The 26,081-nt window shown below is 39.1% G+C and overlaps 4 protein-coding genes across 6 annotated transcripts in view; 3 read left to right on the top strand and 1 right to left on the bottom strand.

The window, feature by feature from the left end:
* Positions 1–247: 247 nt before the first annotated feature.
* Positions 248–2,409, bottom strand: LOC130548990 (embryonic polyadenylate-binding protein-like). Its single transcript, XM_057326106.1, has 9 exons — positions 2,198–2,409; positions 1,815–2,008; positions 1,615–1,730; positions 1,458–1,539; positions 1,273–1,368; positions 960–1,193; positions 770–851; positions 484–683; positions 248–395 (listed from the first exon to the last, which is right to left on the bottom strand). The coding sequence occupies exons 1-9, from the start codon at positions 2,385–2,387 to the stop codon at positions 306–308; spliced, it is 1,284 nt and encodes a 427-aa protein (XP_057182089.1). The 5' UTR covers positions 2,388–2,409; the 3' UTR covers positions 248–305.
* Positions 2,410–4,071: 1,662 nt separating this feature from the next.
* wdr47b (WD repeat domain 47b) lies at positions 4,072–16,062 on the top strand. 2 transcript variants are annotated; one of them, XM_057326511.1, is made up of 15 exons: positions 4,072–4,215; positions 4,770–4,939; positions 6,061–6,144; positions 6,229–6,313; positions 6,737–7,524; positions 8,126–8,237; positions 9,175–9,344; positions 9,816–10,037; positions 10,314–10,481; positions 10,751–10,920; positions 11,631–11,687; positions 14,102–14,272; positions 14,369–14,500; positions 14,630–14,848; positions 15,139–16,062. In XM_057326511.1, the coding sequence occupies exons 2-15, from the start codon at positions 4,782–4,784 to the stop codon at positions 15,279–15,281; spliced, it is 2,679 nt and encodes an 892-aa protein (XP_057182494.1). In that variant the 5' UTR covers positions 4,072–4,215; positions 4,770–4,781; the 3' UTR covers positions 15,282–16,062. The 2 variants fall into 2 exon arrangements, with proteins under 2 accessions (XP_057182494.1, XP_057182495.1); XM_057326512.1 differs by lacking the exon at positions 11,631–11,687 and having other exon boundaries at positions 15,139–16,060.
* Positions 16,063–16,772: 710 nt separating this feature from the next.
* LOC130549187 (chloride channel CLIC-like protein 1) lies at positions 16,773–20,261 on the top strand. Of its 2 annotated transcripts, none has more exons than XM_057326400.1 (8): positions 16,773–17,061; positions 17,877–17,966; positions 18,048–18,272; positions 18,467–18,607; positions 19,038–19,137; positions 19,292–19,389; positions 19,447–19,593; positions 19,682–20,261. In XM_057326400.1, the coding sequence occupies exons 1-8, from the start codon at positions 16,903–16,905 to the stop codon at positions 19,787–19,789; spliced, it is 1,068 nt and encodes a 355-aa protein (XP_057182383.1). In that variant the 5' UTR covers positions 16,773–16,902; the 3' UTR covers positions 19,790–20,261. The 2 variants fall into 2 exon arrangements, with proteins under 2 accessions (XP_057182383.1, XP_057182382.1); XM_057326399.1 differs by having other exon boundaries at positions 17,874–17,966.
* A 1,009-nt stretch (positions 20,262–21,270) lies between these two features.
* Positions 21,271–26,081, top strand: part of LOC130549247 (chloride channel CLIC-like protein 1) — an 11,543-nt gene continuing 6,732 nt past the window's right edge. The window contains exons 1-4 of the mRNA XM_057326467.1: positions 21,271–21,560; positions 21,656–21,775; positions 22,321–22,467; positions 22,561–22,999. Coding sequence (XP_057182450.1) covers positions 21,393–21,560; positions 21,656–21,775; positions 22,321–22,467; positions 22,561–22,999 — 874 coding nt within the window. The 5' untranslated portion in view covers positions 21,271–21,392. The remainder of the gene's footprint in view (positions 21,561–21,655; positions 21,776–22,320; positions 22,468–22,560; positions 23,000–26,081) is intronic.

The raw sequence follows: 26,081 nt of genomic DNA, 5'->3' as shown, positions 1-26,081 counted from the left end.
ACTGTTCCTGGTTAACGCTCTGAAACAACAACATCACGAATGAATGAATAAAGGATCATTTTGTGAGCGTTCAGTATCTGTCAGGGGGATTGAATGAGGATTGACCAGCATGTGGGGCGTCTCAGAGTCAAAAGTGTCTGACAGCAGTGGAGAGACCAGGAGGACGAGACTCTCACCTGTGACAGTACACACACACTCAGATGTCACAGAAACCTCTGAGAATATGATCAAATGCTTTTGATATGAGAGTTCAAGCTAAATAGACCAGCGACCGTTAAAGCATCATTGAGGGATGTAAAGAAGAGCTACTCACACTGAGGCAGAGCAACATCTGCAAACCAGCGACGACTGAACACAAGACAGCTGGAGAACTGTTGAGCGGCACTGCTATGAGCCTGTACAAAACACATCATGAAATATATTTAACGCTTTATTCCAAGTTTCCAGTAGACACTATGATCATGACTGTATATTTGGAGATACCTTTGGAATGACAGCACCGAAGTCTCCAGACAGAGGAGAGGTTACAGCGCTGAAGGTGTCTGATGTTCCAGGAGCATCAATGACCGGATCAGACTTCAGCTCTGACAGCTCCTGGTTCACACGCTGCAGTGCATCTACTGGCGTGTGGGACACCAGCGTGTCTAACAGCAGTGGAGCGACCAGCGAGACAAGACTCTCACCTGTGACAGTAAACACACACTCAATGCATCAGAGAAACCTCCGAGAATATGAACCTGACAGATCATCATTTAAAGGAAGATCTTACACTTAGACAGGAGACACGCTGCATCCCGGCGACAACAGGACTCAAGCTGAAGGTGTCTGGTGAGCTGATGACCAGTTTTAGCCTGTAAAACACACAGAATAACATTAATTTAGCTATTTATATTCTATAACATATAAAACAATCATTTACTAATTTTTTCTGTTTTAGATGTTACTGTGTCACATCTGACCTGTGGAACAACGGAACCAAAGCGTCCAGAAGGAAGCAGCGTCTGAGTGACCACGGAGGGCGATTCACAGTCGGACACAGACGTATCCTGGTCCTTGACCCGCGAGAAGGCAACATTCAGCCGTCTGTTGGCAATGACCCGTCCGTTCATTGCTGTAATGGCTTGAGCTGCGGCTTCACGGCTTGCAAAACACACAAAGCCGAACCCTTTGCTGCGGCCACCGTTCCTCACCACCTGACAACACCAAATCAGTGCCATAACTTATAAGAACTATTAAATGTGTCGTATCTCTTTAAAAACATAACAATCATACCTTTGCATTGGTGACGGTCCCAAACGGTGAGAACGCTCTATGCAGCTGGTGGTCCGTCCAGCTGTAGGGCAGATTATTAACATAGAGATGCACCCCCTGTCAAGACAACGTGAAAACACAACTTGAGTCTACAGACACAAGATTGAATTGATTGAATCAGTAATAAAGAGTTTTGTGATGGATACCGGGAAGAGACTCTTGTAGTTCTTCATGGCGCGCTCAGGGTTTGACTGACGCTCCTGAAACGATCTGAAGTGACTAATGGACCTGTTGACACAAACAAACACTGTTAGTCTATTACTGAGAGACTGAAAGAGTCACAATATCTCAAGTCAAACTTACACCAGCTGATCGTTCAGCATCATCCCGTTGAGCGTCTGAATGGCTCGTTCAGCGGCTTCGTACGTCACATAATGGACGAAACCAAATCCCTTAGAGCCATTCTCATCAGCAACCACCTGAAGGATAAGAGACACTTGTCAATATAAACATCTAACATCAACGATGATGAACTATGAAGGTTGTGAATTCACAGACGTTACCTTGCAAGATAAGATGGTGCCGAAACGAGAGAAGGTGTCGTGTAGAGTCAGGCTGGTGATGTTCTTGGCCAGCCCCTGAATGAAGATGTTGCCAACACCTGTGATCCTCAACGCAGGGTTTCGGTCGGCCCACATGATGCGCATCGGCCGACCCATGAGGAGGTCAAACATCAAAATGTCTGTTGCATGCACGGCTAAAAGAATAAAATACAATATCATGTAATATAACATAATGTTTTTATTATAATGACAATTGTTATTCACAACAAACCTTAGGAACAATATTAAGCAATTAAACTGTGTGAAGTATTATTGAGTATTATATATTATATTATACATATCATGTTAAGTCTAATGTTTATCATTTTTCCATCTGTACTCACCATCTGAACGGTTGACAAAGTTCACATATCCGTAGCCCAGAGACCTGCAGGTGCTTCTGTCTCTACACACTCGGGTGGACTGAATCGGGCCAAACGGGATGAACCTTTCGTACAGCATGACCTCTGAGACCTCCGGGTGAAGATCACCGACATACAGAGAGGCCACGCGAGCACATGCTGATGACGCCATCTCCAGATAACAGTTGGAAATGTCCCGGACTGAAAATATGTCAACAGCTGGAATAATTAATAAAAACTCCGACTTCCGATGTTTTTGGAATAAATAGAGAGTTTATGAAACACAATGAAAGCAGAAATATGGAAAACAATTTGCGGGATTAACACTATAAATCAAACGATTAAAATCCGCGAGCAGCTGATCGATCTAAAGGTTTATTTACGAATGTACTGTAAATAAAATGACGTCACCTTAGCAACCAGCGGCCAATCGGAAATCGGAAGCTACAACAAAAATTCTCATGAACCGAAATTAATATAAAAATGTATTTAGTTTAAGACCTAACATAATTTTGTTCGTTTTTGTATTTGGGGATTTTGTTGTCCCCTGAAATGTGTTGAATTTAAACTTATTTAAACATAATTATTTATATGAATCAGTAATACATCAACCAGTTTCATAGTGTTCCTTGCCTTATGGTTTTTACTATACATTTTGTATCATATTTTAAACGACTAGAAAGTTACGCCATCTCTCTATGTTATGCCTGTCTGTCTGTCATACGTTTTAACTTTTCATCTTTCAAAATTAAAATCTGCACCGTTTCAGTGAACTTTACATTTTGATTTAGTTAGAATTTATACACAGTATTTCTGTAATTACAATAAACTCAAGTATTTTATCATTTATTTTCAAAATTCTTATTTAGAGACGTGTTCATTAAAATGCTATATCCCCTTCTCTAAAAATGCGCGAGAAAACAGCGTGATCGTGCACGTCGTATGTCAGTCGGCGCTCGCGAGATAAAACCGCTAGGTGGCAGTGTTTCAAATCTTTACTGAAACAGATGCAGCAGGTTGTCGTGTCAAACTTGGACCTCACTAAATCCTTGGTGTCAAACTTCTCAGCCCACCACCTCTGATAAAACCAGACATTCCTGCGACCATCTACTCACCACTGCAACCCCCCCCAAAAAGGAAATACAAAATTAAAGGGGTCAGTGAGTGCAGCCTCGTTTAAATGAATGATAACTAACCATTTCAGCGGGAGAGGTGAGTCCGTCTGTTTAAATATGCAAGCCTTGTTATGTTACGGTGATCTCCGTGAGTTTTGCTCGGGAAGACTTCGATCACGTTTACAACTTTGAGAGCTGAAAACGTAATTTTTGTACTGCCAAGGCCGGTGGTTTTTTCTATCTTGATAGATATCTGTGCCCACGAACGCGGCCAACCGACGTGCGTTAAGCACAAGCTCACTACGCATGCGCAAATCAAATGAGTATTATATGTATTGAATTATTGTGTAGAAGATATTTTTCAAACTATAACCAAAATAAAACCACATTACTTTGCCTAATGTGTAATGTTTTAGGTGTAATGTTTTACAAAACATGATTGGCATTACTATTATATTTATTTTATCTGTATGTAAAAATCCGTACGGTGTTAGAATATTGAATAAATAGGGTTAAAATGTTGTGCAGAAATAGTAAGGGTAGTGTGTTATTTTAAACGTAACCATGCTGTATACTACACTTACATGTATTACAAATATGTATAGACACATAAACATACACATAATCATTTAGATGCTGTCAGTTGAATGCAAAAAGCAGCTCTTCTAGTGGGTGTGACCGGCGGAGCGCGTCTCTCCGCCCACTGCTGCTGCTGATGGTGATGTTGGGTGAGACGGGAGAAAAGTGGGTGGGGACATCCAAGGTATTGTCGACTCGGGATAATCGCAACGCACGCTCGGGCGACAGTGACGGAACGCTGAGCTGAGAATTGATCCGCGTTTCAAAGGAATAAACAAGACGCGTTTGGCCAAAGATTGATTTTGGGTAAGGTTTTGGAAACGCTGCACGGTTGCGGACACGCGGAGTAAAACCTCACAGCGTTGCATCGGACATACATGTTTACATGTGTGAATATCAGTCAGAATATAGATTTGGCTTTGCATGCAGTTAAATGGGTCAGGGAATGAAATGATCAGATTGCTATCGTTAGCGTAATTCTTGCATTATGCGCGTTGGCATGTAAGGCTCTCTTGCTGACAGTACTGCATGGCACAAGTTGTCGCAGTACTTGCATGCAACTACGTGCATGCATAATACAGCAAGACTTTTAAAGGTTTCGTTTTCACACGTTTCATGCTAATATCGGCCCGTTTGAGATGAAATTACGATTGGTGGCAGTGATTTCATAATATATATTGTGCTTTTTATGATGGTGTATAGGGATGTAGAGATTCAATTGACAAGTCCTGATATAAAGCACAGCTTGTCTTTACAAACAGCTTGCCATAGTGCACCCCATTGTGTCACAGGCAGATTTGTAGCACACAAACACACTTGCTGTCCTTGCTCACAGTCAACCTTTCCTCTCTTGCCTTTAGAAATCCAACACCATGACTGCAGAGGAGATTATAAACATCAAGGAAGCAGAGATCATCAAGCTGATTTTGGACTTTCTCAACTCCAGGAAGCTTCACATAAGCATGCTGGCTTTAGAAAAGGAGGGTGGGATAATCAATGGGCTTTATTCAGATGATATGCTCTTTCTGAGGTGGGTGATGTTGCGATGTTTTCTTAGCATGTTGTATATTAAAAGAATATAACAAGAGAGCAAGAATTTGTTTTGGTGGTCTATCGGCACGGCTGGGTTTGGACAGTAGGCACAAGGCATCAGGTTATCAAACCTGATATATTGGTCACTTAAGTACTTCTGTTCATACTTGCTTTTTTTGTTGCAAAATGTGGAAATATTTCTTTATTTAGCAATTGTCACTTTTTCTCCTTCAATCTTTTACTTTTGTCATATACTTTCTATACTGTTTTATACTATATTGTTTATATTTGCTAAATATTGTAATGCTTTTTCATCATAACATACCTCAGGGGCGTATTTGGGTAAATTGACATTTCTTCATAATTTTATCTTCCTTCATATATCTCTCTCCGCTTAGTTTACTTTTATTGTAATTTTATTTCATTTAAATCATTTGTCTATTATTTCATGTTTTTTTAACAATAGCATCTTTTAATTTTGTTGTATGCAGAACTATACAGTGGCATTAAGATTTTCAGTTTAGTTCAATATGAGCATAGCATCACAATTGCGAATGTGATATTGCAGGTTTAGGTGAACTTTTACATTTAAAGTGACAGTTCACCTAAAAATGATCATTCTGTCATGAAATCCTCAATCTCTAGTTGTTCCAAACCTGTTTACATGTCTTTGTTTGGATGAACACCGAGAAAGATATTTGGACGAATGCTTGTAACCAAACAATTCTTGGACCCCATTGACTACCGTAGTAGGAAAATGACAATGGTAGTCAAAAGTGCGCCAGAACTGTTTGCTTTCACACATTGTTCAAAATATCTTCTTTTGTGTTCAACAGAACAAAGAAATATAGCAATTTTTCCTACTATGGTAGTCAATGGGGTCCAAGAACTGTTTGGTCACAAGCATTCTTCCAAATATTTTTCTATGTGTTCATCAAAACAAAGAAATGTATATAGATTTGGAACAACTCGAATAGTAAATGATGACAGATTTGTTATTTTTGGGTGAACTTTCTCTTTAAAGATGCATTCAAGCCTCAGTGTACATGCACCTTCAATATATTGTTTGGTTTGTGATGTGGAGTTACTCATTTTTGGTCATTTTCTTTTCTATCCAAGGCAACTTATATTAGATGGCCAATGGGAAGAAGTTCTGCAGTTCATACAGCCTTTAGAATGCCTGGATAAATTTGACCGGAAAAGGTGAATGATGTCGATTTTCCTTTTTCATCTGCTGCATAAACAGGTTTTTGTATCTTTTGCATTGAAATGTTCCGGTTCTTTCAGATTTCGATATATCATCTTAAAACAGAAGTTTCTGGAAGCTCTTTGTGTAAACAATGCCATATCGGCATCAGAGGACCCTGAGAATGTGAGTGGTTCTTTATATGCGAAATGTCATAGTTTTGTTTTTGGGTGATTGTACTTTGGGTGTCTTGCATTTATAGAATATTTAACCCCAAAAATGAAAATTCGGTCATTATTTATTCACCATCATGTAAACCTGTATATGACTTTTTCTTCTGTGGAACACAAAAGAAGATATTTAGAGAAATAACTCCGTGGTTTTGTGTTCATGCAATGGAAATCAATGGGGGGGTCAATGTTATGTGGTCACCAACATTCTTCAAAATATCTTCTATTGTGTTCTGCAGAAGAGAGAAAGACATACAGGTTTGCAATAACATAAGGGTGAATAAATGATTAAAGAATTTTCCTTTTGCGTGAACCTACTATGTCTCTGCTTGTTTCATTAGAATAAATCCCATAATTCTTTGCTCTATCTTTCCCTCAGCTGGAGCTTACCATGCAGGATGCGGTAAAGTCCCTCCATGCCTTAGAAGAGTTCTGCTCAACCAAAGAAGACTACAGCAAACTTTGCCTGCTGCTCACCCTCCCTCGCCTCAACAACCACGCCGAATTCAAAGACTGGAACCCCAGCACGGCCCGCGTCCACTGCTTCGAGGAAGCCTGCTCCATGGTGGCCGAGTTTATCCCTGCAGACCGCAAACTAAGCGAAGCCGGTTTCAAAGCCAGCGGGGATCGTCTTTTCCAACTCCTCATTAAAGGAATACTGTACGAGTGCTGCGTTGAGTATTGTCAGAGCAAAGCGACCGGAGAAGAGATCAGCGAAGAGGAAGTCCTCCTAGCTGTCGATGTTCTTTGCGGTAACGGTTGTGAAGAACTGGACCTCAGTTTGCTCTCGTGGCTGCAGAACCTCTCGTCGTCCGTCTTCGGGTGTGCTTTCGAGCAGAAGACACTGAACATCCACGTGGACCGTCTCGTCAAACCAGCCCGGACGGGTCACGCGGACCTTCTCACACCTCTCCTTACAAAACTCTCACCTTGCCCGGCTTCGCCCCTGCGGCGACCCCAGTCGGCAGATACGTACATGTCCCGATCTCTCATTCCTGCTTTGGACGGCCTGTCACACGGCCTGGCGGGAAGGGAAAAGAAAAACACAGATGGTGCTGGAAAGACAGGGCCGATGTCGCAGTCTTTCGCTAACTTTGGATATCCATCTGGAGGAAACGCGAGCTCCAGCGCACTCTTCACTCCTGTCTTTGGTGAATCTCCAGACAGGTGATGAGTTCTTGTATTTTATCTGTCTCCCAAACACCGAAAGGGTGTTCTGGTTGGTTACTTACTGGCCTGCCTCCCATTTTCCATTGTTTGGATAAACAGTTAGTCCCGCCTCAAAGTGACACAATTGGTTGAGCCAGATGTTGATATGTCAGACCACTCAAACAAAGAAAGCAAAGTTTTGATGATGTCAAATTGTGTTTAAACTCCGAAAGTCATCCGACTGTTAGCTTATTTATAGCTGTCCCAGTTACACCGTAAACTGGGTTGGGAGGAAATATTTACACATGAAATTTAGTATTGCATTCATTTTCTAAAGGAAGCTCAGTTCTTGAACAGAGTAAATGTTGTCTCCATGACAGTCTTACTGTGAGCGCTGAAATTCAACATATGGTCGAGCGTAACACTCATAATCCTTACACTCACTGTGATTCATTCTGGTGAAGCACAAAACAAACGTATAGATACAAACAGTTACTTCTGGACATTTGTATTTGAGGCATTTGATCAATTCCTGAAAGGTTTCATGTATTTCACATGAAATCATTCGTTGTCGGTGAGGTTATATGCGCTGCTGACTAATGTTGTGTTGTTCTTTCAGAGCACAAGCTCAAGCTGAGAGGACAAACGGATCAGGAGGAACTAACTCACAGCGTCCTCCACTGACACCCGGGAGAGATGGTGGCTCCATGGGGTCGGGTGAAACGTCTGAGGTAAGTTGCATTATTTTCAAATGTTTAAATGGGTCTACATGGAAAAAAGTGCTTACCCATAAGCTACGTATAATGAATGATGTTAGTATTACTTATAATATAACTTAATATCAGAGCAGGCACTTGTGATGCGGCTTTGGTTTGTGTACATTTTCCAACAATCCAGCATAGTATTTCATTAATGCACTTTGCATAGAGAAAATCTTGTAATAATACCAGGTATTTTAATACCATGCACTCTCTTTATATTGTTTTATTTGATTTATCTATTACTATTATTACTTCTTAATTATAATGTTTGTAAAGCTGTTTTGCAACAATGCAATTGTGAAAAGGGCTGTGTGAATAAAATTGACTTTACTGGTAAATGCAGTTCAGCATATATAGTGTTGCAATCTTGCCTTTTGCCTCTCTGTCGCCATCTCTGTTTGCAACATAAAATTGCAGGTTACTTCACGTACTTTACTTTTCTTTACATGAACAGAATAGAATACTTGTATTGTAATTGCACAGCTGTACAACAGAGCTTGTATAGATAAACATTTATATTTTAAAAATGAGACATTTTAAATTAAAAACGTGTGATTATAAAATGAAGTCAAATGATGAAACTGACATTTCCCATTAAACCGGACCTGACTGCTCAAATTATAAATCAATATTTTAATCTTACATTTCATTTTTATGTATGCTCAAAAAAAAACGTTGAAGCGTCTGTGAGATGCACTTTACACTTACAAAATTTCATAAAAAATAAACTTTGTTATCTAAAGCATCATTCCATGCATTTATTAAATATACAGTCCTCCTGAAGCTACATACAGTAAGAAAATCCCAGTTATTCTACAGTAAATGAATGGCCTGTTCTTGAATCAGCACATTTTATTTAGAAGCATTAACCCACTTGTCTACCGTCGTGTGTGTCGTCTGTGCGCAGGAGCAGCTCCAGGAGTTCCAGCGTCAGCGGTTACGCGTGCAGCAGCATCTCGAGCAGAAACAACAGCAGAGGGAGCTGTATCATCAGATGCTGCTGGAGGGTGGAGTTCATCCTCCGGATCAACCCACAGATGCGGCCCGCCACAACCTCACCCAGAAGTTCCTAAACAGGTCAGACTTGTGCTTCTGATGAGCCCCGTAGCCATTTAAATGTGTAGGAACCATGATGTTGCTAATGTGTTTCTAATAGCCAAGATGCTGATGTTGCAAGTGCCCCCTGGACCGAAACATCTACATGTGTAGTATTGCTTGTCACAGAACAAATTTTCTCTGGTTTGCAAGACACATCAACTGCATTGCATCGGTGCTGCCTGTTTTTACATTAAGGATAGATAATATTTTGAAATTTTGGATGGAATATTACCTTTATTTTGTAATAATACCCAGTTGTAAAAATAACTGCACTAGGTTTTGAAAGCAGATTATTTTTTGTGAAGTACGTATGTACTTTAATTTCACAGGAAATGTTGAAATCAAAGCAAATTACTTAACAATTGTGTTCATAAATAGATATCGGCATTATATTCACCATTGGCAGCAGCAGCCATTGAGTAATTTTATACCCGATGATCGTTTGTGTAGGTCCATTCAGAAACTGGAGGAACTCAATGTGGGCATGGAAGATCTGGGAGAAGACGTCCAGGCTTTGGCTCAGCAGTGTAATGGTGTGACGGCGGGTGGGAAACAGACCCCTGAAACTGGTTTTGGTGGGATTAAAGCTTCGGTGGCCAGCAGCACCCCTCATAAGGGAGGAGGTCGGGGGGTGCCATCGCTGGACGAGTCTCCTGTACTGGTCAACCAGAGGTGAGATATATTTCCCCTTCTAATGCAGTCAATATAGTTTTATGTTTGTTAGATCTTTATGTGTTCAGATTTTTACTGATCCAAGTATCAGATGGTTAACACAATGTTTTTAAATGCTGATCTTAAAGTTCATATACTTCCATGAGGAGGTGCACTCCTTTCCTATTTATTTTCAATAATGAAACCAAATAATGGTTGAACTTGGTTCAAATAACAAATAATGGAACAAATAATGGTCTTGAATAGGTTTGTTAAGTTTGTAGTATATCATGACAGCATGTTTCAGGATGAGAAACCCAAATCCCCATTCGTCGCAGTGCAGACGCTGGAGGACACACAAGCTGTACGGGCTGTTGCTTTCCACCCGTCCGGGACCCTTTACGCTGTGGGCTCGAACTCGAAAACCCTGTGTGTCTGCACCTACCCACAGTCCCTCAAAGCTAGGTACATTTTTCAACTATATTTTTAACCAAACTGAATCCTTTATCCTGTGTATTTGGCATTGTTTATTCGTCATGTTTGTATTCTCCATTTTTATTCAAAGCAAGTGGCAGTGTTTGTAGGGTCCTACAGTGTATATCTGATGTGTGTCTTGGCATTTAGTCCCATAACCTTGTTCTACCAGTTATAGGAGATACAGGAACACACTGTAACCAATTTGGCTGTGTTTTACTAAAGTTGTACATTTTATTCTCTCTGTTCTTACTCTGCAGTGCTCAAAGTCCAGCAAAGCAACCGGACATCTGTTTCAAACGTATTAAACACCATAAAGGCTCCATCTACTGCGTTGCCTGGAGTCCCTGCGGACAGCTGCTTGCTACGGGGTCCAATGACAAGTATGTCAAAGTGCTGCCCTTCAACGCAGACACCTGCAACGCCACAGGTAATGTGAAAAAGTGTGTATAAAATAATGTCCGATTAAAAATATGTTTTGTGCTTTGTTAATACAGAATGATGTGTAACTAACTTATTACATTAAAACCTCATTTTGAATATACACTCACCTAAAGGATTATTAGGAACACCATACTAATACGGTGTTTGACCCCCTTTCGCCTTCAGAACTGCCTTAATTCTACGTGGCATTGATTCAACAAGGTGCTGAAAGCATTCTTTAGAAATGTTGGCCCATATTGATAGGATAGCATCTTGCAGTTGATGGAGATTTGTGGGATGCACATCCAGGGCACGAAGCTCCCGTTCCACCACATCCCAAAGATGTTCTATCGGGTTGAGATCTGGTGACTGTGGGGGCCATTCTAGTACAGTGAACTCATTGTCATGTTCAAGAAACCAATTTGAAATGATTCGAGCTTTGTGACATGGTGCATTATCCTGCTGGAAGTAGCCATTAGAGGATGGGTACATGGTGGTCATAAAGGGATGGACATGGTCAGAAACAATGCTCAGGTAGGCCGTGGCATTTAAACGATGCCCAATTGGCACTAAGGGGCCTAAAGTGTGCCAAGAAAACATCCCCCACACCATTACACCACCACCACCAGCCTGCACAGTGGTAACAAGGCATGATGGATCCATGTTCTCATTCTGTTTACGCCAAATTCTGACTCTACCATTTGAATGTCTCAACAGAAATCGAGACTCATCAGACCAGGCAACATTTTTCCAGTCTTCAACTGTCCAATTTTGGTGAGCTCGTGCAAATTGTAGCCTCTTTTTCCTATTTGTAGTGGAGATGAGTGGTACCCGGTGGGGTCTTCTGCTGTTGTAGCCCATCTGCCTCAAGGTTGTGCGTGTTGTGGCTTCACAAATGCTTTGCTGCATACCTCGGTTGTAACGAGTGGTTATTTCAGTCAAAGTTGCTCTTCTATCAGCTTGAATCAGTCGGCCCATTCTCCTCTGACCTCTAGCATCAACAAGGCATTTTCGCCCACAGGACTGCCGCATACTGGATGTTTTTCCCTTTTCACACCATTCTTTGTAAACCCTAGAAATGGTTGTGCGTGAAAATCCCAGTAACTGAGCAGATTGTGAAATACTCAGACCGGCCCGTCTGGCACCAACAACCATGCCACGCTCAAAATTGCTTAAATCACCTTTCTTTCCCATTCTGACATTCAGTTTGGAGTTCAGGAGATTGTCTTGACCAGGACCACACCCCTAAATGCATTGAAGCAACTGCCATGTGATTGGTTGATTAGATAATTGCATTAATGAGAAATTGAACAGGTGTTCCTAATAATCCTTTAGGTGAGTGTATATTTAATCGAATATTATCACATGTAACATTTAAATTTAAAATACCTTATTATGAAGAAAAAGTCGTTACACATGACAAAACATCAAGTTTACAAAAAAAATATAAGAGTTTGTTAACGTACATTTAAAGTACTAGTAGATTTTTCTACATAAAATAAACTAATGTAAATATATTTGTGTTAATCATTCAAAAATTATGAATAAATATCAGTGACATTCTTTCTTCATTTTTATTATACATGAATATTCTGTCAATATTTTTTTATTCAAACATTCAGAACATAACTTGTATATTATATTCATGATATATTTCAAATGTTTATTTCTTTTAATTTGATGATTATAACTGACAACTAATGAAAATCCCAAATTCAGTATCTCAGAAAATTAGAATATTACTTAAGACCAATACAAAGAAAGGATTTTTAGAAATCTTGGCCAACTGAAAAGTATGAAATGAAAAGTATGAGCATGTACAGCACTCAATACTTAGTTGGGGCTCCTTTTGCCTGAATTACTGCAGCAATGCGGCGTGGCATGGAGTGATCAGTCTGTGGCACTGCTCAGGTGTTATGAGAGCCAGGTTGCTCTGATAGTGGCCTTCAGCTCTTCTGCATTGTTGGGTCTGGCATATCGCATCTTCCTCTTCACAATACCCCATAGATTTTCTATGGGGTTAAGGTCAGGCGAGTTTGCTGGCCAATTAAGAACAGGGATACCATGGTCCTTAAACCAGGTACTGGTACTTTGGCATGTGTGCAGGTGCCAAGTCCTGTTGGAAAATGAAATCTGCATCTCCATAAAGTTGGTCAGCAGCAGGAAGCATCAGAAGCGTCTCGCCTGGGCTAAAGACAAAAAGGACTGGACTGCTGCTGAGTGGTCCAAAGTTATGTTCTCTGATGAAAGTAAATTTTGCATTTCCTTTGGAAATCAGGGTCCCAGAGTCTGGAGGAAGAGAGGAGAGGCACAGAATCCACGTTGCTTGAGTCCAGTGTAAAGTTTCCACAGTCAGTGATGGTTTGGGGTGCCATGTCATCTGCTGGTGTTGGTCCACTGTGTTTTCTGAGGTCCAAGGTCAACGCAGCCGTATACCAGGAAGTTTTAGAGCACTTCATGCTTCCTGCTGCTGACCAACTTTATGGAGATGCAGATTTCATTTTCCAACAGGACTTGGCACCTGCACACAGTGCCAAAGCTACCAGTACCTGGTTTAAGGACCATGGTATCCCTGTTCTTAATTGGCCAGCAAACTCGCCTGACCTTAACCCCATAGAAAATCTATGGGGTATTGTGAAGAGGAAGATGCGATATGCCAGACCCAACAATGCAGAAGAGCTGAAGGCCACTATCAGAGCAACCTGGGCTCTCATAACACCTGAGCAGTGCCACAGACTGATCCACTCCATGCCACGCCGCATTGCTGCAGTAATTCAGGCAAAAGGAGCCCCAACTAAGTATTGAGTGCTGTACATGCTCATACTTTTCATCTTCATACTTTTCAGTTGGCCAAGATTTCTAAAAATCCTTTCTTTGTATTGGTCTTAAGTAATATTCTAATTTTCTGAGATACTGAATTTGATTTCATTAGTTGTCAGTTATAATCATCAAAATTAAAAGAAATAAACATTTGAAATATATCAGTCTGTGTGTAATGAATGAATATAATATACAAGTTTCACTTTTTGAATGGAATTAGTGAAATAAATCAACTTTTTGATGATATTCTAATTATATGACCAGCACCTGTATATTTAGAATAATTAATTAATTAACATAACATTATAATTATAATACTTTTTTCTGTTCAAGTATTTATTTGTGTATGCTTTACATTTGGACCTCAGGGCCAGATCTAGAGTTCAGCATGCATGATGGTACCATCCGAGACCTGGCGTTTATGGAGGGCCCTGAAAGCGGTGGAGCCATCCTCATCAGTGCTGGTGCTGGAGACTGCAACATCTACACCACTGACTGCCAGAGAGGACAAGGCCTACACGCTCTCAGCGGACACACAGGTCCACACACAAAGAGAACATAGAGTTCAGATAAACATGAATTATGTGCCTTAATAACATCACATTGTCAATATGTTCTTGTGTGTCTGTCTACAGGCCACATACTGTCCCTTTACACGTGGGGTGGATGGATGATCGCCTCCGGCTCTCAGGATAAGACGGTGAGGTTCTGGGATCTGCGTGTACCCAGCTGTGTGAAGGTTGTGGGGACGGCTCTGCATGGAACAGGTCTGTCTTGAAACTTATTTACAGCACTTTATAATAACGGAAATGTTTAAATAAGATAAAGAAAAATGTTATTATTTGAGTGTTCAGTATTCATAACATCATAACACGTTTGTGTGCTTTGAATCACAGGAAGTGCAGTGGCCTCTGTTGCAGTGGATCCCAGCGGTCGGCTAATGGCCACCGGATTGGAGGACTGTCGTTGCATGCTCTATGACATCAGAGGTGGCCGAACGGTTCAAGCATACCGTCCGCACACCAGCGACCTCCGTTCTGTTCGCTTTTCTCCCGGTGCACACTATTTGCTCACGGGTTCTTATGATAACAAAGTCATGATCACTGATCTTCGTGGTATGTTGTGCCAGAGAAATTTTTGTCTTGTTTTTGAAGAGGTCACATTTTGATATTACATGAGAATTTATTGTCGTATCCTCAAGACCCGGGTCAGATTCAAACCCAGGCTCTAGCTCAAATATGTCCTGGGAAAGTGCGCCCCCTTCTGTACAACATAAAACCTTTAATGATACATCAGTCGCTATAATAAGCCCTGTCCTATGTATTAATTTAAGACCTTTAAAATTGAAATGGGTTGTGAGCCTTAATGTTTAATAATAATAAAAATGTTGTCTGCTTTCCTTTAGGGGATCTGACCAAAACCCTTCCTGTAACGGTTGTTGCTGAACATGCAGATAAAGTGATCCAATGTCGATGGCACACCAGAGATCTCTCCTTCCTCTCCTCTTCAGCTGATAAAACGGTCACATTATGGGCGTATCAGCCTTAATCTGCACCGTTCTGCTGAAAGAAGCTGTAAGAAATAGCACAGAAATATTATGAATGATTATAAATATGTCGGGGTGTGTTTGTATTTTTTTGTAACTTGCTCTAGTGCACTCACATTACTGTAAAAAGAAATCGACTGTTCACTTCTCATTCTTGGAATTGCATGTCTACTGGAAAAACTCCTTTTTAGTCAAATATGTCGCAATGCAGAAAAAGGTAGAGCTTTTCACAACACAAAATGCCACACTTGCTTCGATTTGTGGTTTGCGATTTAAGGTGAATGAAACCGTCCCGGAAATGTGATTTAAACTGTGCCTTGAGGTATTGTTGTCTGTAGTTAAATTGAATGTCTTGTAAATAAGAGCTTTTTTGTATTTACCTAAATTATAATTACAGTATAAGCTACAGTTACAGCTGTATAGCACATTGCACTATGAACATCTACATTATGTTTAAAAAAACCTGATGTCTCTCATTTCGCACTTGCAGAATAAGCAGCATGAATGGTCACTTTTTCATTAATATACATGCAAATGTAAATAAACCACCATGATGTAAATACTAACAGCAGATGTTTTGTCAAGTCATGAATTGAAACAGCTAAAATGTTTGAAATATTTTTAAGAATGGTTTTACTTCGGATTGTCGTTTTCAAAATGCATACATTTATATGCGTAATATGCATCACATTTGCACACAAATTTAGCACTTTTTTCTATTGACATGGAGGAGTTATGATAGTCACTATTAGTCATCTGTTTATCATTTCTTTATTTCAATGTGGAAATAAACAGCTTTAATACAACTATTAAAAGTTAATAGTTAATAAAACTTAAAACATTGTGAAATGCATAAAATCTTTTAAAACATTTTTTTTAGTAAACATTACAAATGCACTCCTGTTGACTGGGATACTGGATAATGGTTCACCCAAAATTAAAAATGTTGTCATCCTTTACTCACCCTCTTGATATTTAAAACTTTCTTTCCTTCCACAGAACACAAAATAATATATTTTGAAGAATGTTGGTCACTGGCACCCATTCACTTGTGTAGAAAGTCAATAGTACTGGCACTGTTTGGTTACCAACTTTCTTCAAAATATTTATGTTTTGCGGGAGAAAGTAAATGATGACAGATTTTTTTATACTTTTGGGTGAACTATCACTTTAAAATGTGCTTTAGCTGTTAAACTGCACCATAGACATGTGTATCCGCTGCTGAAGTCCAAGATGTTTTATATACAATTCCGTATTTATTTAACTGGTTATAAAATCAATGATCAGAGTGACAAAAAGGCCTTTTTAAAGGCACACATTTTTAGATGAGGTTATACAAAAATGATTTTGAAAAAACTCCAACTGAAAAAAGACTATGCGTGGAACCTGATCACTACTATTGTATTCATAAAGGAGACACGTTACACCAGCAGGTATTTCAGGTGTATTTGGGTTAAACCAGCTCAGTGCTAGTATGGTAATGATGACACGTGGATGGCTAAACCAAACAAACGAGTCTTTCAAAGACCGTGTGTGTTTTTCAGCTTTAGGCACTTGTGGACTTATTCGTCGATCTGAAAATTAGATATATCTTGACCACTTTATTATTATATATGTTTAATCATGAAAGTGCTGAGCTGTTTATTGTTTGGATTTTGTAGTAGTCTTGTTTTTTGTGGACCTTTTGCCTATGGAAACAGCAATCATGATGATAAATGGACTGATCCAAATGATATGATCAATTATGATCCAACAACAAAGCAAATGAGAATTCCAACAGAGGTGAGAGGATTATTAGTTAAAATCTGAAACTTTATTAAATTATGACAGTTGAGTTCACAAACACAATCCAAAGTTTCTTTAAGGAAAGTTTCCTCACACTATGATAATATATGAGTAGTTGAAAAAAATAAAGATAAATGTATCTTGTGCTATTTTATGTTATAAATATTAATAATATAATAATACAATACATTATTAACAGTATGTTTTCTAGGTTTTTGCTGTCACACCATTGGAGACGCATGTACAGTTTATTTTTAGTCTATTTATACATATTTTATTCATAAAAAGTCATACATGAATGGAGGAAGACAGATATCTTTAAAGGGATGAAAAATGAAAATTCTGTCATCATTTACTCACCTTCGAGTTGTTCCAAATCTGTATAAATGTATATGTTCTGATGAACACAGAGAAAGATATTTGGAAGAATGCGTATAACCAGACAGATCCCCCCACTGACTAGCATAGTAGGAAAAAATACAATGGTCAAAAGTGCCCCAGAACTACATTCTTCAATTTTGCCTACAATGGGGGGCAAAATCTGGTTATAAGCATTCTTCCAAAATCTTCCATCTTTCATCAGAACAAAGAAATTTAACAACTCGAAGGTGAGTAAATGATGACAGAATTTTCATTTTTGGGTGAAGTATCCCTTTAAAGAAACACACATTTCCAACCAACATTTAAACCTGACATCAATTGTACCATACATTTTGTTTCTTAAGCTTAAATTACACTTAAATGCAAAAATAATTTTTTTGAGGTCTAATTAATTTGTTTAATTCTATTTTGTTGGGGTACACAAAAAGAAGGCGTGCACCACTGTTCAACAGCCAACATGTCTTCCAGTATTCAAGCGTTTCATTTCCAAGCTCCTTAGGGAAACTGCAAAACTCGGCCTGGTAAATTCATGCATTTTTCTGAGATATGAGCTAAAGTTGCTCGGCACTACGTTAGGATTTATGACTTTCTTTCCTGTTTAGCCTGATGATGCAAAAACAGCCATCCATTATGATGTTGAGATCAAACTGTCCAAGCAGACGGTGTCAGAGTTTCAGAAACTTTTTTCACATGACAGTGACTGGAGCACTGGAGCCATGGATGAGGCTCTCAGTCAAATCCTGCTCAGCTTCAAACTTCATGACCCTGAAGCCTGGAAGTGGGGATTTGAAGACATATTTCATGTGGAGCTAAATACTGTCATTAAGGTTTAATATTGTTTACTTTTTACTTAAATCTAGTTTTGTGGTATATGCTGGCCCTTTCCAATACGTGTTTATAACTTTTAATAATTTACATAGACCAATATAACCAATAATAAAAAAAACATACACCATGATAATTGATTCTTTTATTGTTAATCATAAATTTTCATGACATATTTCCACTCTATTTTTTACAGGTTTTATTATGTGTTCTTATTGTCTCCGTTATTATCTGCACTGAAATGTGGACTGCGGTGTCGTGGCTCATGCAGTTCAAAAGGATGTTTTGGATCTGCTTTTTGAGTAACTTCATCTGGAACTGGTTCTTTCTTTATATGGTAACAATTGTTTTCCTAACTAGATGTAGATATACTGTACACTGTAATAAAAAAAACCCAGACACTTTTACATTTTTTCCCCGATTTTCCCGAAAATTTGCAGTCTTTTCGGTAATTAAAATTTTTTGACCATATATAAAAAATACACGAAAAATCTGTAATGAAAAAAAACAGTAATATTATTATATTATATAAATTACAATTACATTATACGTGAAAAAAAATGTAAAAATAATAACAGAAAAATTCTGTAAAATTGTGTTTTTATTACAGTGTAGATTCTGTTGACTTGTTATAGCCATTGCATGTTTCATGTTTAAACAACTGTAGCAAATGACAATGAAAGTGCAAAACCTATTTAGGTGTGTTTAATATGAATATAAAGATTGATATAGATGGTTTGTCCAAAAATGTTCATCTCTTTTGCCAGCTTGAGTTTGCAGAGCACCAGAAGAGCATTGTGCAGATGGAGAGTTTCAATGCGAAATGTACTGGCGTAAAAGAAATGAACTGGGTGGACAGTTTTTCAGGTGATGTGTTTACAGTATAAAGAAATTAATATAATATTTGTGTTATGATTTATTCATCATTATGTCATTTTAAACCAGTTTGTTTTTTCCTTTGGAATTGTTTGAAGAATGTTAGATCTTATCCACATGTTTCATGTTTTCATTTCTGATTCAGAATGGTTTAGACAGACATGGACACTTCAAGATGATCCTTGCAAAAAAGTCTATGAACTCCTGCTGGTTAACCCCTTTTTTCGTGTGTCTCCAATAAGGGTTTGTGCCGAAAAGAAAAAAAGAAAGTAATAAAAACTAAGTTTCATGTTTTGGCAGGTTTTCACAGTGACCGTAATCAGCCTTTTCACAGATCCATTGGAGCATATTGGGCAGGGCTGCAGTAAGTTCTATAGAGCTTTGCTGAGAGATATGCCAGTCACTCTCCAGATACCCATGCTTGTTATGAGCGCAGGAGCCATTTTTGTAAGAGCAGATAAAAGTAATCTTACCGTATATTAATATGTCTCAGAAAGAAAGCATGGTCAGGTGATAACACCTTTGCTCTTCACAGGTCACTCTGTATTCAGCTTTTAGACATGTATTACCCCTTGTGCTCAGAGGGCATCAGGACCCACCACCTCCTGCTGTAGGCCAGCCCCTAGCAGCCCAGCTACAGTAAGAGAGGATGAGGACTGGACAAGAGGTGTTGTTTTGAACTGGGGGTGCTGTTGTTTACACTAAGTGGAGACCTGAATTCGGTGTGTCGGATAGGAGTGACCAACAACATGTGCAGTATTGGATTCCTCCAGGGCAGGTTTTAAAACCCCTGCTATAAATATATTTCTGTGTGGGTGTGCCAAGAGCAGGTAACATCTCTAGTGCGGACAATAACCTACTACTTTTCAACAGCAGGAAGAAGAAGAGGATAGAGGTGAAAATGCTTTAGTGGGTCTTGCAAATAAGAAAAAGGAAAAATCCATCTACCCATCCATCTTGCTTGAGCCCACAAGCAATATCTTCTTGAAGAATATAGTGAAATCATGATCAGGGAAATTGCTAATAAGTATTGATTAAAGTGTGAATTTAAATGGATTAATTTACATATGGAAGTTTGGTTATTTTACCTATAGGCTACCCATCTATTCTCTGAACCTGCTTTTTTGGGGGGGGGGGGGGGGAGAAGCCTAACATAAATGTAAAGAAGAAAATATTTATGCAAATGATAAAATAAATTTCGGACTGCAAAATGTCCAAATGTGTTAAGTGCATAATAAAGACTTTTAACTTTTAATAGTTTTTTTACATAAGCTCATATCAAAACTGTCTTTCTATTATAATATAAAAATGTATATCAGATTAAATATATATTAATATTTTAGTTTATATTAATTGTTATAAAATAATCTACTCTAAACTATTGATTATTTGCGGAGGTCTATCGGAAGTCCAGGCCACATTACGTTTGCTTATGTTGTTACCATTTATATAGATCAGTAGTTGTTACTATGGCTTGCCATACTACTAGTGCCTATTAAGCTCAGGATATCTTTGATCTAAAAAGTTACTAGTATCAAATGAATAATTACTAGTATCTAATGATTAAGTACTAGTATCTATTTAATAAGTATTAGTATCTAATAAATAAGCACTAGTATCTAATTTTAGGTACTAGTAGGCTATCTAATGAGTAAGTACTAGTATCTAATGAATAAGCACTAGTATCTAATTTTTAGGTACTAGTGTCTAATGAATAAGTACTAGTATCTAGTGGAATAGCTACTAGTAACTAAACAATAAGTACTACTAGCCTAAAAATAGATACTAGTAAACGTCAAGGATTAAATGACAAAATGGCTTGCCATAGTTAAGCGCGAAGCAGCCAATGCACACAAGAGAAGAAGAGAGATTCATTCGCTTTCACTTTTACTGTTTCTGCTTCATGTTGTGACGTACATGACGATCGATTTTCATTTAATAACCTGTTTATTATTTATTCGACATGTATCTCTGGAGGGGTTGATATGCTAATTTAGTACATTTTACTGTGTTAGAAAATGGGCAGTTTTACAATGCGTAAAACGTAAAACACGAGGCTGAATCCAGCTTCTTATTCGCAGCTTCGTATTGACGCTATCCTCTCAAAACAGTGTTAAAGTAGCTTTGCGTTCTGGAGATCTGTGTTTATCGATCTTTATTGACAGTGTGTAAGTTATTATAAAGTTATTATAATCGAAACGATTGGGACGATTCTTTGATCTGTCAGCTAAGTAAACGTATTAATAATGAAGGCACCGGGATGTTCGTCGATTTGGCGTTGGACTCTATTTGTTATTTGTGGACTTTTTGTTATTGCACATGCAAACATTAATAACGACGACGATGAATGGATCGATCCATATGACATGCTGAATTATGACCCAACAGCCAAACGCATGAGAAAACCCACAGAGGTAACGTTACGTTTTTTTGGGGGCAAGTGTACTTTGTAAAGGAAATCAAGCTTCTTACAAGAGTCATGGTCTAACCTTGTTTTCATGTTTCACAGGCAGCAAGTTACACAAATGTGCCAACCAAGAGAAGAGAGTTCAGCTCAGACTCCTGTGAACTGCCAAAGTGTCCTGATGTCTCTGAGTGCATGTTTAAACTCAGTGTTTTGCAGAAAGAGGTGATTAATATTGTACAGTGATATTTCTTGAAGTACTATTCTGTTTGTTTTATACAGTGCTGTGCCCTTGCACTTTTGGTTTTAGTAGACCTGGGTGAATAGAAACAGGAAGTAGTTTAGACGTGAATATCAATATGAAATGTTTACATATACATATACATTTACTGACATTATTTCGATGGTTGGAACAAAAACAAGGGGTGTCCTCTGTGCCCAGAAATGGAAAATTCCATATTTTGAGTTTTACAGTTGCAGTCATTGGAAATTCAGTCCCTTTAGCAATAAGACTTACTTTTCCTAAATACATGTAGAAATATGACTGTTGTATTGCTTAAAAGTGAATATAAACGTGTTTCTTTGCAGTATTTGAGATCTGAAAAAATACAGAGAATTTCTCCAGTTTTCATTTTCTGCAAATAAATGCAAATAGAAACAATATTTATATTTGAAATTTGGGAGAAATATTGTCAGTGGTGAAAATGGTCTTTGAAATGGTCTCTTAATTTTGTCCGCGGCTGTGTATGTTATATCCATTTTGTTTTTAGGCTATCACAGTCACAATAACCAGCTTTATCACCGATCCACTGAAGCACATCGGGCAGGGCATCAGTGAATTTCTGAGAGCTTTGCTGAAAGATCTGCCGTTCACTCTCCAGATACCTGTGCTTCTTGTGATTGCAGGAGCCATCTTTGTAAGAGTCGATGGAAATGTATTTAATATATTTATTTTAGGATATTTTAGAATAAACAGCATACTTAAGCAATCACATCCTTGCTTTCTTCAGGTCTTCATGTATGGAAGTGCTTATGCAGCTATACAACATGCAATCCCTTGGCCCCGGCTTGGTGGACGCCGAGACCCGCCCCCACCTGCTGTAGAGCAACGTCATGCTCCCAGACTAAGAGAGAATGAATATTGGGCTGGAGGTGACGCCCCACAGCCATTACAAGATCCCCACCGTAACAATATCAATCATGTCAGGAACCGGGTTAACCATGGCTTTGGGGCAGGAGAAGCGAATGCTAATGCCCCACAGCCTAACCAGGAGGGCATCCGGACCCCTCAGCCAAGAGATGGAGAAAGCAGCATGGACATTCTAGAAAAATTTGTTGGCCGGCCTGGAGATGTTCAAACGGTACGAGTCGAAACCCTGCGGTCTACGGGTAACATGTCTAGCCAAAATGACGTTGATTGTCAGCAGAGGACGCTGGAGCAGGACCCTGGCATAGCCGAACAATTTAGATTGGTGTCTTAAGTTAGCTTTATTCTAAAATAATATTTACTACAAGTAACGGTACATATCAAAACAATAATAGCACTGGAGCATTTGGAAAATCATATAATATTCTATACCTATTTGGTTATGCATTTAATGCGTTTGCAGACAGACACTGTAAGTGTTCTGCATTCAGTGTTCCAGAAGTTCAGGGCATAAAACTGAACTTCTATGCAATATACCAAACGCTCCCTTACCGTTCATTTATAATATACATTTGATTAATAATGTTGCATCAAATATATTAAAATTGTTACCTGAGAACGTGGTGGATCCAGAGGCGTATTAAGACCTCATGGTGCCCCCCATCCACCCACCTACCCACACGCAAGAATCCACTCATTAAAAGGTTTATATATTAAAAGATTTTATAAGAATGAAACTCAGCAATTTACAATGTACTATTTTACAAGAATTACACATTAACATGACACTTTTGTAGAAAAGAACACGAAAAACAACTCTTTTCATCAAGCATTTTTAACAATTAGGCCTACTGTAGTTAAGAGGTCGCGTTTTCATTGGCCCGACGTGGAAGCCTATCCCTGATTGGTTGACTACTTTTGACAGCCTATATGCCTGGAACACACAGCGAGGCACCACGCTTATACTGCATTGCAGTGTACAGGGATTGCAGAGTGCCTGCAGCCTTATTGAAACTTGTGCCAAACATATTTCCATCCATTTTTGTTACAGGAGCTGAGTGCCGAAGGCGGGGCGGAGTTTGGGGTGGCGGTGTTTCCCACGAGTGTGTGGTGTGTTGGTGGTGGTTGTGCGCGTGAGCGTGGTGCACCGGTGTAACCAGTGTGAGGTGCGGTGTGGCCTGTTGTGCCCCTGGCCCCTGCGGTCGTGCCTCGGCTCCTGTTCCTTGTGGTTAGTTGAGAAGTGTCTGTTGGCCCAGATTGCTTACTGCTGTATTTTCTTTGTTTATTATTATTATTTTCCTTTTTGTGTCAGTTGGTTTAATATTGTGTTGACTTTTTTAAAATAAAAATATTTATATTTCTATGCTCACGTCTCCTGCCACTTACTGAAATGAACCTGTGTTGCCTAAAGTGTAAATACCTTCTCGTCCCTGGCGAGTATCCGGGTGGCGTAGTCGCTCTCTATTCTAGTGGTCAATTGGTGTCAGCAGGGCCGGCCCTAGCATTTTGGGGGCCCTAAACTGATTTCAAAATGAGGCCCCCCATCATCTAATGTACACAACATACTAACTTTACACAGATATCACACTGACAATCTGACAATGTCAAATTAACAACACAATATAATCCCTTTACAGCTTTCCTGTAGCTCAGTGGTTAGAGCATGGTTCTAGCAATGCTGAGATCATGGGTTCGATCCCAGGGATTGCACATACACAGAATGGATAGTACAATTCAATTAATGTAAGTAGCTTTGGATAAAAGCATCTACCAAATGCATAAATGTAAATTCTGATCTGCAAATACATACAACATAACTTAGAAAGCTTAAAGTGTGCAATCAGTTTATTCAAAAGAAAGAGCTTACAAGCAGAACATCAAAAGTAATAACATGCACTACAGTAAGTTTTTACTGTATTTGTGAATTAATAAATGAATCTTTAAAATAAAATTCTAAGGACACCAGCATTCCAATTACAGATTAACAAAAAAATATTAAGTACCTTTACAAAACAACATCTCACAATAGTGCAAATTAACCTGTAAACGAGTAAAGTGAATTTTGCCATCAAGGCATCTCCTACTGCTGCCAAGCCCTAAATCCTTGCCCGTCTTGTTTTTTTGCTTGCAAAGTCATTTATTACATCATCATAGGATAGCTGGCTGCCAACCTCATGATTGATGCTAATAATGGCAAGTGCATTTAAACGTTCTTGTGCCATTGAGGATCTGAGGTAGGTTTTTATTAGCTTAAGTTTTGAGAAGCTTCGCTCCGCTGATGCCACTGTAACTGGGAGAGTACATGAAATGCGTAGAGCTACCCAAAGATTTGGGTACAACTCACATATATCTTTATCATGCAGGAATGCAAGTAGTTCCAGTGCTGTCATTTTGTCTTTAGGGAGAGTTGGGAGGCTTTCTAATTCCATGACAAGGTCTTTCCAATCAAGATCAGACTCATTTCCAGTGCTCAGTGTTCTTCCAAGCTGCTCACATTGATACCTTATTGTCTGGGTATCAAGATTTTGAAAGTTATTTAACACTCCAAAGTTGTCCCTCACCTTACCCATGGAGCTGAAACGGTCTTCCAGTGTTTGGATAGCACAATCCACCACAACATTGAAGAATGAAACTTCCATTTTTTTTAGGGCACTGGACTCTGGCTCATCAGCTGCTTCATAACTAAAGTGTCTCTTCATGGTTCTTAGCCTCTTCTCCTTAAGCAATGCTTGAACATTCATTTCCTCACACCTTTCAGTTGCTTTCTTGACTGCATCATTAAAGCCAGTAGCTCTGTAGCTCACGAGAGAAGCTTTTGTCTGATGGATGAGATCTACAGCAACATCCAGCTGCATGGTAGCAGATTGAAGCAGTTTGCTTGTGACATTAATTTTTCTCAGAATATTGTACCAGACAACAAGACAGATTTGAAATCTGAAGGAACCAATTTCTTCCGCGAGTGACTGGGCTTCAATCCTAACTGTAGGATCTTTAGTGTTCTCCCTGACCTGTAAAAGAGCCTCCCTCACCTTCTCTGGCTGGTGCTGCAACGGCTCAATACTTTTCACCCGACTTTCCCATCTGGTGTCACTCCAGCTTTTTAAAGTGATGTCAGCATGATCTTTGAGAATGGCCCATCGTTGCGGTGCAGCTGCAAAGAGAGTGAACAGCTTCTGTACAACTCCAAAGAAGTTAATTGCAACTATTGACTCTTTAGCTGCATCTGCAACAACTAAATTAAGAGTGTGGCTTCCACAAGGAACATAAAGTGCACGTGGATTTTTCTCAAGGAGTCTAGCTTGCACTCCTTTATTTTTGCCCCTCATGTTGGCTCCATTGTCATAAGACTGGCCTCTGCAATTACTAAATGGTATGCCAAGCTCC

This window comes from Triplophysa rosa, linkage group LG25, assembly GCF_024868665.1.
Source record: "Triplophysa rosa linkage group LG25, Trosa_1v2, whole genome shotgun sequence".
Classification (NCBI taxonomy): domain Eukaryota; kingdom Metazoa; phylum Chordata; class Actinopteri; order Cypriniformes; family Nemacheilidae; genus Triplophysa; species Triplophysa rosa.
This window is presented reverse-complemented; position numbering and strand designations above follow the sequence as displayed.

What these genes read in the sequence shown, in the direction of transcription:
- LOC130548990 (XM_057326106.1), bottom strand. Translation starts at nt 2,387, where the DNA reads ATGGCGTCATCAGCATGTGCTCGCGTGGCCTCTCTGTATGTCGGTGAT. An exon ending in CTTTGTCAACCGTTCAGATG is followed by an intron (nt 2,009 to 2,197) that starts GTGAGTACAGAT and finishes TTATTCTTTTAG; the next exon opens with CCGTGCATGCAACAGACATT. An exon ending in GCACCATCTTATCTTGCAAG is followed by an intron (nt 1,731 to 1,814) that starts GTAACGTCTGTG and finishes CTTATCCTTCAG; the next exon opens with GTGGTTGCTGATGAGAATGG.
- wdr47b (XM_057326511.1), top strand. Translation starts at nt 4,782, where the DNA reads ATGACTGCAGAGGAGATTATAAACATCAAGGAAGCAGAGATCATCAAG. An exon ending in ACCCAGAAGTTCCTAAACAG is followed by an intron (nt 9,345 to 9,815) that starts GTCAGACTTGTG and finishes TCGTTTGTGTAG; the next exon opens with GTCCATTCAGAAACTGGAGG. An exon ending in CATGATCACTGATCTTCGTG is followed by an intron (nt 14,849 to 15,138) that starts GTATGTTGTGCC and finishes GCTTTCCTTTAG; the next exon opens with GGGATCTGACCAAAACCCTT.
- LOC130549187 (XM_057326399.1), top strand. Translation starts at nt 16,903, where the DNA reads ATGAAAGTGCTGAGCTGTTTATTGTTTGGATTTTGTAGTAGTCTTGTT. An exon ending in ACTGGTTCTTTCTTTATATG is followed by an intron (nt 18,608 to 19,037) that starts GTAACAATTGTT and finishes CTCTTTTGCCAG; the next exon opens with CTTGAGTTTGCAGAGCACCA. An exon ending in CTGGGTGGACAGTTTTTCAG is followed by an intron (nt 19,138 to 19,291) that starts GTGATGTGTTTA and finishes TTTCTGATTCAG; the next exon opens with AATGGTTTAGACAGACATGG.